At 38.4% G+C, this 12,075-nt stretch overlaps 1 protein-coding gene across 1 annotated transcript in view; it reads right to left on the minus strand.

Annotated features, from left to right (window-relative positions):
* The window catches only part of PPEF1 (protein phosphatase with EF-hand domain 1), a gene marked incomplete at its 5' end in the record, with an annotated part of 153,545 nt that overhangs the window by 20,772 nt on the left and 120,698 nt on the right, over window positions 1-12,075 (minus strand). The window contains 3 exon segments of the mRNA XM_081223136.1: window positions 4,043-4,104; window positions 4,107-4,187; window positions 5,842-6,027. Of these exon segments, the coding sequence (XP_081079262.1) occupies window positions 4,043-4,104; window positions 4,107-4,187; window positions 5,842-6,027 (329 nt within the window).

Consider the following 12,075-nt stretch of genomic DNA (forward strand, 5'->3'; position numbering starts at 1 on the left):
ATAAAAAGGAAAGAAACTGAGTCATTTGTTGAGACGTGGATGGATGTAGAGACTATCATACAGAGTGAAGTAAGTCAGAAAGAGAAAAACGAATATTGTAATATTAACGCATGTACGTGGAACCTAGAAAAATGGTACAGATGAACTGGTTTGCAGGGCAGACGTTGAGACACAGATGTAGAGAACAAATGTATGGACACCAAGGGCAGAAAGCCGCTGGGGGATGGGGATGGTGGTGTGATGAATTGGGCGATTGGGATTGACATGTATACACTGATGTGTATAAAACTGATGACTAATAAGAACCTGCTGTATAAAAAAAATTAAATTAAAAAATAAAAAAAGAAAACAATCCCACTTACTACAGCACCAAAAAGAATAAAACACTTAGAAATAAATTTAACAAAAGAAGTCCAAGACTTGCACACTGAAAAGCACAAAATATTTTTCAAGGAAATTAAAGAAGATCAAAATAAATAGAACAATATGGACTGGAATATTTAATATTGTTAAAATGGAAATAGCCCCAAATTGATATTACGGATTCAAAATAACCCCTATGAAAATCCAAGTGGGCATTTTTGCAGAAGTTGACAAGCTGATTCTAAAATTCACATGGAAAACAATCTTAAAAAAGAAGACTCAGGGCCTCCCTGGTGGCGCAGTGGTTGAGAGTCCGCCTGCCGATGCGGGGGATGCGGGTTCGTGCCCCGGTCCGGGAGGATCCCATATGCCGCGGAGCGGCTGGGCCCGTGAGCCATGGCCGCTGAGCCTGCGCGTCCGGAGCCTGTGCTCCGCAACGGGAGAGGCCACGGCAGTGAGAGGCCCGCGTACCGCAAAAAAAAAAAAAAAAAAAGAAGACTCAAATTCAACTCACCTTTCCCAATTTCAAAGTTACCAAAAAGCTATAGTAATCAAGACAGGGTGTTACTGACATTAGGATAGTCATATAGGTCAATGGAGTACAACTTAAAGTTCAGAAATAAACCCATACCTGTATGGTCAATTGATTTTTGACAAGTGTGCCAAGACAGTCAAATAGGGGAACGATAGTCTTTCCCACTGATGTTGCTGGGACAATTGAATATCCACATTTTAAAGAATAAGGTTGGACCCTTACCTCACACTATACACAAAAATTAACGCAAAATGGATTAGATATCCAAATATAAGAACTTAATCTATAAAAATAATGTATAAAATTCTCGCAAGAAAACATAGGAATAAAGCCTCATGACTTTGACTTAGGCAGTTAGTTCTTAGATACCCCATCACAAGCAGAAAAGGGAAAACAGATATATTGGATTTCATCAAAATTGAAAACTTTTGTGCTGCAAATAATAACATCAGGAAAGTGAAAAGACATCCCATAGAATGGAAGAGACTATTTGCAAATCATATATCTAATAAGTGACATGAATATAGGATATATGAATAACTCTTACAGTGCAATAATAAAAAGAGTAGTAACTCAATTAAAAATGGAAAAAGGATCTGAAAGAGACATTTCACTGAAGAAGATATACAAATGCCCAATAAGAACATGAAAAGATCCTCAAAGTCATTGGTCATGAGGGAAATGTAAATCAAAACCAAGAGTTCCTACCTCACATCCACTAAGATGGCTATAATCAAAAAGACAGATCATAACAAGGGTTGTCAAGGATGTGGAGAAATTGGAATCTTCATACATTGCTGGTGGGAATGTAAAATTGTGCATCCCCTTGGGAAAAAAGCTTGCAAGTTCCTCAAAATGTTAAACATAAGCGTTACTATATAATCCAGCAATTCCACTTTCAGGTATATACCCAAGAGAAATGAAAACAAATGTATACAAAAAACCCTGTCCACCAACGTTCAAAACAACATTATTCATAGCAGCCAAAAAGTCGAAACAACCCACATTTCTATTAGCTGATAAATGGACAAAGAAAATGAGGTCTATTGATACAATGGAATGTTATTCAGCCATTAAAAGGACTGAAGTACTGATATATGTTACAACATGAATGAACCTCAAAAGCACTGTGCTAAGAAAAAGAAGCTAGTCACAAAAGACCACATACTGTGTAATCCTATTTATATGTCATGTACAGAATAGGCAAATCTATAGGGACAGAAAGTAGATTAGTGGTTAACTAGAGTTGTGATGGGTGGGGGAGGGTTGGCCAGGGATGGGGAGGTGATAATGATGAGTGACTACTAATGGATACAAGTTTTCTTTTTAGGATGGAACAAATGTTCAAAAATTAGTTTATGGTGATGTTACACAACTCTGTAAATATACCAAATACCATTGAATTGTATACTTTAACTTGGTAAACTTTCAACAAAGCTGTTAAAATAAATTACAAATATATATGTAATATATATATATGTAATATATATATGTGTGTGTGTGTGTGTGTGTGTGTATAAAATTTATGTGGAGACATTTTTCTACCGAAGGGGAAAATCCAAAAGTTATAATGAAATTATAAAATGTGATTTCATAGAATAAAGCAAAATCAAGATACCAACAAAATATATGCATCATGCCCATAAAAATCCTCTATCCCTCCTATGCAAAGAATTCCTAAAAATTTATCAGAAAATGACAAACAGCCCAATATAAAATAGGGGAATATTATAAACAGGAAATTCAAAGAAAAGAAAATGCAATGTTCAAAAATATAAGATGGGTAAACTCAGCTGTCTAAAAAATGCTAATTAAAACAATGAGATTTATCATTTTCATCCATCAGCTTGGCAAAAATTAAGAAGAGTAATAACTTATGAGACTAATGAGGATGTGGAGAAATTAATATGTTGTTTTCCAGATTGTTAATTGTTACAACTCTTTTGGAGTATCTAGCAAAATTTTAAACATTATAAATCGTATATTTTGAAATCTTATGTAAAAAAAAAGCATTAAAAACTTATGGATATGTGTATATATATATGTACAGACAGACAGACAGACACACACACACACACACACAGAGGAATGTTTGTTATAGTATTGCTTTTAAGTACAAAACCCTAGAACCAATCTGGATGGCCATCAGTTGAATACGATTTAGCTATCCATAACTGTTATGGTATACATATACTACAGAATATTATGCATCTACCAAAAAGAATGAGTTAGGTCTATATGTATAAACTTGGAGTAATGTTCACGAGATAATCTTTAGGGAAAGAGCCAGTTGCAGAATAGACCGTGCAGTGTGATTCTATCTTTGTTTTTAAAAAAAATGTATGTATGTTGTTTACTGCCTTTCTCCTCCCACAGGGATATGCTTTGATGAGGGAAAAGACTTTTACCTATTTTGTTTATTTCAATATCATCTGTGCCTAGAACAGTGTCTGACACATAGTAGGTGCTCAACATTTTTTTAATTCAATGAATGAGTGATTGCTTGTCTATTTTTGTAGGAGCAAGGAGAAGAGGGTGGAAGGATCCTCTCTAGGCTATTAATTTCAGTTGCCTCTGGGGAAAAGAATTACTGAGAAGTACTGGGAGGGAAGATCATTAACATTTTCTTTATACGTCTTTGTTTTGTCTCACTTGTTAACAATAAACATATTCATTCTATAAAATAAAAAATATTAAAAAGATAATGTCAAAGGGAGGAAAGGGAGATAAGCTATGAATGCCATCACACAGAGACACATACTCAACTCAGTCATATACACTTCTGGGTAGAGAAGAGACAAAGAGGCAAGAGCAGACTGGGCCGTCTGGGGGCAGAGAAGGCTGGAGGTTACAGGAGTGGGTGGGCGCAGAGGCTTTCTTTTCCTTATATTCAATTAGGGACTGTTTGTGGATGCTGATTGCTTTATCCATCTAAAGAGATGCATACATTGAAAATTGCTGCTCCTGGTTTCAAATACGAGCGCATTCACCACTTGGCTTCTGGAATTACTTCTATTTTGTTTATACCAATGAGTAACGAGTAAGTCATTTTCTTCACTCCCATGGCTGCTCTTAAGTCACTCTGGACTGGTTCTACTTGGTCACTAGTACCAGAGCTCAAAAATCTCCTTAGAGTATACACACCTTTGGTAAAGAGGCCTCAAGCACGTTGCGCTAGTTACTTGGTACTGGAAAAATCGGGGGGGGGCATACCAGAACTCACTCTGATGTAAGCTCCTCGATTGCTACCTTCTTCATAATAATTAGATGCAGAAAATACAGTAATAACCTGGTTAAAGAGAAAGAGTGTCAGGTTCACATAGAGTTAGTTCTCAAAAGGTCCTCCAATAAAGTCAGAAACAGCTCAATTCTTTTTTCTTTTTCTTTTTTTTTTTTTTTTTTTACTGTATGCGGGCCTCTCACACTGTTGTGGCCTCTCCCGTTGCGGAGCACAGGCTCCAGACGCGCAGGCTCAGCGGCCATGGCTCACGGGCCCAGCCGCTCTGCGGCATATGGGATCTTCCCGGACCGGGGCACGAACCCGTGTCCCCTGCATCGGCAGGCGGACTCTCAACCACTGTGCCACCAGGGAAGCCCAGAAACAGCTCAATTCTTAAAAAGCAAAAATCAAAGTTCAAAATCCATACAAATCATCCAAGTCTGATGGGATTTCCTGTGATTCCCTTGAAGAGAAACAAGGCTTTTAAATCATTGTCTCCAGGAGTACTAACTTCTAGCCACTCATCCCCACAGTGCATGGCCTTGCAATTTTGTGTACAATTTCAGTTCCGTATCTTACAATCCTCCTTAATGCTCAGTTTTGTAAATTCTAATTTTCCAAGGGGGTAAAGCCTTTATTTTCTTTCCTTGTGATATTTCAGCATTCAAAATAAAACTTGTCTAGTATCATAGTCCTTTTCTTTTGTCTGTAGCTGACTGATTTAGAGGATTCAGGGTCCCCCACAAAACCAGTGCTTTAAGGTCAGAGAAATAGTGGCTAGATAAGGGACCATGACCACTCTGCTGGGAAGGAACCAGCCTTGGCGGTGTGGTGGAGGATGGGGAGCCTTGGGAGGGTAATACTTGTCAGTGACAGGAAAGCTGGTTTCGGCCCAGTCCTGCCCTAATGAGCAGGTCACTTCAGACAAACCACTGCTATTTTCTCCCCGTTTTCTTATTACAAATAAACCCTAAATAATACTTGCCTTACCATCTCGCAATGTCAGTATGAGCCTCCAATGAACTAAAAGAGTTAGGAAAAGTGAAAGTGTTGAAATAGAAGGAAAGGGCATGCAATTTGGTATTCCTTTTTAATTATTGCTGTTCACTATGAGAAAAGGGGGCATCCCAGGACAACCTGGGACCAGAAACCAGCTCCTCAGGCCTCGCCTCTCTAGCCTATCAGACACCACTGAAGAAGCACAACGCATTCCATTTTAGTGGCTGCAGCGAAACTGCCCACAGCGAGGGACTTGCTAGAGCTCACCTACTCAGTGAATAGAAGTATGTTTTGTGGTTCTGCTCTGCACAGGGAAAGTGCAAAAGGTGAAAGAGAGCAAACTGGATTCACTGCTGCCTTTCTGTGCTCAGTGAGGATAAGTACATTCTTAACCCCACTACTGGAGATTTGCCTTGCGATTAGCACAAAACAAAGCCTTTCTGTGTGTGTACTTAGTGCCATGTGTCAGAGTTTCTATCTCTGGGATTAGGGAAGATCGGAGAAATAAACCAAATATCTCTTAGGGTGAGGGACAGTGAGGCCCCTTGAAGCAACCTCTGTGAACCCGACAGTCTCCTGTTTCAGTCTACCAAAGCATCGAGTTCTGTTTTGGGCCTAGGGAAGATGTTTTCCCATGGGCTTCGAGGTCAGACACATCCTGTGAAGAAAGACTAGGCTTGGGGGAAGGATGTCTGTGATGATGTCACCAACACTGTTAGCTTACCTTCCCATCATGGCAAATTTCATACCCTTCGGGCTTACATTCATGAGACCTAATGAGCATCTTCAACTGGTATTTATTAAGAATCTTGGAGGTAATGTCTGGTCCAAAATAGCAGCCCCCTCCTCCACTTGTATTTGGGTAACAGCCTCTTTTGTCTATCGGATCACTCCACAGAATGTCGATAACCTTGGAACAACAAATCAGATTAGGCTGCCACTTACAAGTGAGAGTTTATCTTTCTAGATTCCAACTTCTTTTCCAGAAATATTATCCCAAGTTATCCCAAAATCTCACTATTTCTCATTCCTCTTTCAAAACTGTTTCACACTCATCTCCTCCATGAATCTTTTCCAGAATAATCTGAATGCCCATAGCCACCAAAATCCCTTTCCACCCATCCCCGATAACCAATGTAGCAATACTTAGTAACCATGAAGGATCAGCCCTTGGGCTTTTTCTTTTTTTCTTTTTTTAAAATTCCATCGCAACTGCTTAACCTACAGGGTCTTTTCTCTTAAAAAGAATTTCACTGCCATGTTCAAAGGAGAAAGTAGCTCCCCACAGTGAACATACAGGCACTTGGTGTTTTTAATATGTTCTAAGAGATAAGGTAAGTCTCCCAGCTATGGTTTTGGCCCTGGTTTTTGTCCTGTTGACTACATAGCATGATAAAGCCTTTTCCCCATCACAAATATAGGCAACTGTTCATCCAAGAATATCTTGTAAAGCATCTCCTTCACTTTTTGCCCCCCTTGACAAGCACATTCTCAGCTTCAGCAGTACATTTAGCCATTGACTGGTTTTCCACAAGTATGTTATTAGCATAACATTTCCTCGTGGGGATGAAAGAGGCAAGTGCAGGCTGCATGATGCTCACCACTGAATACCCAAGTTTCTAAGAATTTTTTCATAAAAAACTGGGGGCTCCCTGTTTGTAGCTCTGATCTACATATAATGTTTCTTTATTCAAACATCTATGAGAGCTTCAGCAGTAGTGTGAAAAACTAGCTTTGTAGCTAAAGCTATGCAACCTTGAGAAAAGTCTTTGGGTCTTACTTTCTTTAAAATCAGAGGTTGGGGCCAGATGAGTTGTGAAGTATCTTAAAGTTCTAACAGACTTTATTTTCTAATTTTTCAATGTCTAATAGACTGTATTTTCCACATGTTTCTTTGAAGGGCATGAAGAAGCATGTATTTTAAGTTGTGCAGTTATTCTAGTGGGTCCAAATCAGATCTTAAAAAGACCAGAAATGGTCGTCCCACTAAACCCGACTGTACGCCCATTTATAGGTCTGGTATTGAAGGGGAGCTAGAAATAAGTGAGGGGAAAGACAGTGAGGTGGAGAGAACAGAACTGGTAGGAGAACTTCTCTGGAATGCTAAGCACCTCATCAGAACTGGAGAAACTGTGCACCAGGCACATTCCGGACACTTGCAGATGATTGATTTTTTTTTTTTTTTTTTTTTTTTTTTTGCGGTTCGCGGGCCTCTCACTGCTGTGGCCTCTCCCGTTGCGGAGCACAGGCTCCGGACGCGCAGGCTCAGCGGCCATGACTCACGGGCCCAGCCACTCCGCGGCATGTGGGATCTTCCCGAACCGGGGCACGAACCCGTGTCCCCTGCATCGGCAGGCGGACTCTCAACCACTGCGCCACTAGGGAAGCCCCAGATGATTGATTTTTTGATGATTGACTGAAGTGAGAATTAAAACCACCTAAGAAGGTTCAGTTCAGGATTCTCCTTTCTCCCCCACTGAATTCCAACACTGGCACAACCCTACCCTACAAATAAATATAATGGAACCCATTTACTTTGCTGGTGATTATGATGAAAATAACACTTGCATTTGAAACTGAGCCATATCTGAATCTTACACCATGAATTCATGTCTGGGAGACATGATCTGACTTTTAGTATAATGAAGGAGAAAACACGGAACACAAGGAGGCGTGTTTTATAAGGAGGGGATTAACTTTTAAATTCCTACATGAGATGCAAGTCATTTACAACCAAAATTACCCCAGGAAAACCTTCTAAATTACTCTTAAAGCACAGTATACATGATTTTGTATATAAAATCCTATACAGACATATGGATGTGTGAATATTTTATGTATGTGATAATGTAGAACATATGATAAATTATATGAAACTAAAATTTTATACTTTTTTCTCCTTTTTGCCATATGTATATACTTGAAATTTACATAAATTAAATGTACATATGATGGGACCCTGTTAAACTAGAATAAGCACTGGCCATGGAGTTAGCTCTTCAAGTGTCACCTATGTCACCATGGAACCTATTCGGGCCTTAGCTGACTCCTCAATGAAATGAGGAAGATATAGCTAACATTCATTTTTCTTTGGTTCAAGGTCATAAGGGGTCATAAGGGGTATCAATTTTATAGAAGTGAGCTTCTTCAGAACCATCCATTCAATGAGTTCTGCATTTCTTTCCTCTGTCCAGAATTCATTCATTCATAAACTTTACAGAGACTGTGACCACAATGTAGATTTAATTCTGAGGCTCACAAACAAAAAATGCTATAAAAGTCACTTTGTTGGTGAAACAAATTCCTCAGCAGAGACAATCTCTTTCCTCTCAACAACATCCTCTCCACTGAAATGCAAGGGCCTTTGGGAGTGCATGAAAGAATAAGTATTTACAACATTCCTTCCTGAAAATTTTCAAACCAAAGATTGGAAAGGTTTTTATTGAATGCCAACTTTTGTATGACATGGTCAACAAAAATCTATTTGTGTCTCAGCCTTTACACCTCCTAAATCCAAAATAAATCCTGCAAGTGTCCCATGCTTGCCTACAGTTTTAAGTGATCCAGTTTTCAAAAGTATGCTTTTGGGGAGAGATAATAGCTCTGAAAGATGTATCTAAACGCTTCTCTTCTAAGACACTAACACTGTAGATTCACTTTTGTATTTTCCCTTAGTTATGTGTCCTCCTTCCAGCTTTTGAATATGTCATCTTAAAAGCTGTGCTCAGTCCAAACCTTCCAGCCAGGTACCTAGATGGCTTTAGATACCTACTCCTTGCCTACCCATCGCCTCACTGGATGAGGGGAGACTAGAGTAGTTCATTACTTTCTTGAGATCTCCTATCACTCTTTTTGTGGCACGCGGGCCTCTCACTGTCATGGCCTCTCCCGTTGCGGAGCACAGGCTCCGGACGCGCGGGCTCAGCGGCCATGGCTCACAGGCCCAGCTGCTCCGCGGCATGTGGGATCTTCCCAGACTGGGGCACGAACCCGTGTTCCCTGCATCGGCAGGCGGACTCTCAACCACTGCGCCACCAGGGAAGCCCTCTCCTATCACTCTTAAATCATCTTTCCCTTCAGAAAAAGAGCATGGGCATTAAAATCAGACCTGGGATCAAATCCTGCTCTATCATTCAGTGACTAGCCAAGTGACTACAAAAAAAGCCATTTCACTCTTGGGAGCCTTCTCAATGAAGCTGACTACACTATTTAAAATTGCAACTCTGTCCCCTGCCTCCAGTTCTCTGTTTCCCCTAACCTTGTTCTAGTTTTAATTTTTTCCATAGAACTTCTCACTTAACATAGTTACTTGTTATTGTTATATAATTATATACGTAATATTATATAAATAACTTCATATATACATATTATTTAGCTCCTCCCCCTAAAACATAAACTCCATGAGGGAATAGATCTTAGGTCACTTACTTTCTCAAAAGCTTAGAACAGTGCCTGACACATAGTAGGTACTCAATAAATTTTACTTGTTAAGTAGATTAAGAGAAGGGAGTCACTCAGGACATAAATAATTAAAATTATTTTTTAAACCTTTCTGGCCTCTTTGTTGTTTCAAGTCTGTCCTGAAGGAAGAGGTCACGCTTGTCTCTATACGACGACTCAGCTATGAATACATACATCCCCCACATCTCAGGGAATATAAGATAAAATTTAAATTACAGCACTCTGCCAAGAATCATGCACTTCCATGAGTATGGAACAAATAGCCTACGATCTTTACTGCAACACAGCTCACAGATATTAAGAAATAAAGTAATTGTGAAACCTGTTTTTATCTGGAAATTTCAACTCTAGCTAACTAAAGTGTGCATGTCCATGACGTACCAGGAAATGAGGAAAGAAAATTAAAGGTACAACTGAAATTATTGAAATATTGGGAATGAGATTCTGGTCAATTTTACCCTGTGTCAGCTCCAGTCATGTACACTGAGTCTGTAAGATGCCTCATCTACATTGCTGGGGTGAGGGGAGGCTCTATTACAGAATAATGACCACTGGTTTCCTCCCTCCCACTTCTTAAGGCTACATCTCTCTACAATTCTAACTCATCCAAGCTTCCAGACTCCCTGATTTTCTTCTTGTGCAACTCCAATCTTTTTGGCATCATCCTTTTTATTCACTATAACCTCTGGTCTTTGGAATTTGGATATCAAAATTTAAGGAGGCATCTTTTCCTACTTGCTATAGGATGCCTCTTATACTTCTTTGATTTCTAAATACTTTGAATTCACAAGCCAGTGATGAATTCTATTTCTCTCTTTTACCTCTTCCTCTCCCTCTCTATCCTCCCGCCCGTCTTTCTCCTCATTGATTAGAGATTATTTTATATCAGAAATCACATTTTAGGGACTTCCCTGGCAGTCCAGTGGTTAAGACTCCACGCTCAGGGTGTAGCTCAGGGTGTAGACTTAACCAAACTAGTCCAGAGAAGCCACTAAACAAATAAATGAGCATGAAAGCAAATAATAACAAGCCCCAGAGAAGCATGGAAATAATTAGAGTTACTATATTACCTAAAATATCCAGTTTTCAACAAAAAATTATAAGACATGCAAAAAAAAAAAACCACACACACACACATACAAGGAAAAATAAGCAGACAATTGAAATTGCCTTTGAGGGGATTAGAAGTTGACTTAGCAGACAAGGATTTCAAACCAATTATTATAAATATTATATTAAAACACAGCTATATATATATAACACTTCACTGAATAAGAACAGAACGCATTTTTTTCTCAAGAGCACATGGAGCATTTTCCAAGATAGACCATATGTTAGAGCATTAAAAAAAAAAGGCTCAATAAGTTTTAAAAGGATTTAAATCATGCTAAGTATGGTCTGCAACCACAACTGAATTCAAGCAGAAATAATTAAGAGAAGGAAATATGGGAAATGCACAAATATACAGAAATTAAACAACATATTCCTAAAAAAACATATAGGTTAAAGAAGAAATCACCAGAGAAATTAGAAAATACTTTGAGATGATTGAAAACTAAAGCACAACACAGCAAAACTTACAAGATAGAGCTAAAGCAGTACTTAAGGGAAATTTACAGCTTCATTAGCAAAGGAAAAAGAGTTCAAATCAATGACACTACCTCTCACCTTAGGAAACTAGAAAAAGAAGAGCAAAATAAATCTAAATCAGAAGGAAGGAAATAATAAAGATTAGAGCGGAAATAAGTGAAGGAGAGAATAAAAAACAATAGAGAAAAGTCAATAAAATGAAAAGTTGATTCTTTGAAAAGACCAATAAAGTTGACAAACCTTAGCGAGATCGACCAAGAAAAAAAGACACTCAAATTACTAAAATCAGAAATGAAAGAGGAGACATTACTACCAGCCTTGCAGATATTAAAAAAATTTTTTAATATATATGTATTTCACATATATGTATATATTACAAACAACTTTAGGCCAACAAATTAGATAAATTAGATGAAATGGACAAATTTCAAGGAAGATACAAGCTATCAATGATACCAAGAAACAAACTACTCAAGAAGAAATAGAAAATCTGAATAGAACTATAGCAAGAAAGATGACTGAAATAGTAATTTTTAAACTGCCTACAAAGAAAAAAGCCTCGAAAAGTATCAAAATGAAGCCAGCAACATACAAAATGGATTATACACCATGACCAAGTGGGATTTATCCCAGAAATGTAAGGTTGGTTTAACACCTGAAATCAACCAATGTAATACACCACATTAGTAGAATAAAGGACAAACAATACATGATCATCCTAATAGATACCGAAAAGCACTGACAAAGTCCAACACTCTTTCATGGTAAAAACACTCAAGAAAGTAGGCACAGAAGAGAAATTCCTCAATCTGATGAAGGTTAGGTAATATACAAACAAACAGCTAATATACTTAATGGGAAAGACTGAATGCTTCCCCCCAATATTGGGAATTAGACAATGATGTCT

This window comes from Mesoplodon bidens (assembly GCF_964165515.1).
Source record: "Mesoplodon bidens genome assembly, chromosome: X".
Lineage (NCBI taxonomy): Eukaryota > Metazoa > Chordata > Mammalia > Artiodactyla > Ziphiidae > Mesoplodon > Mesoplodon bidens.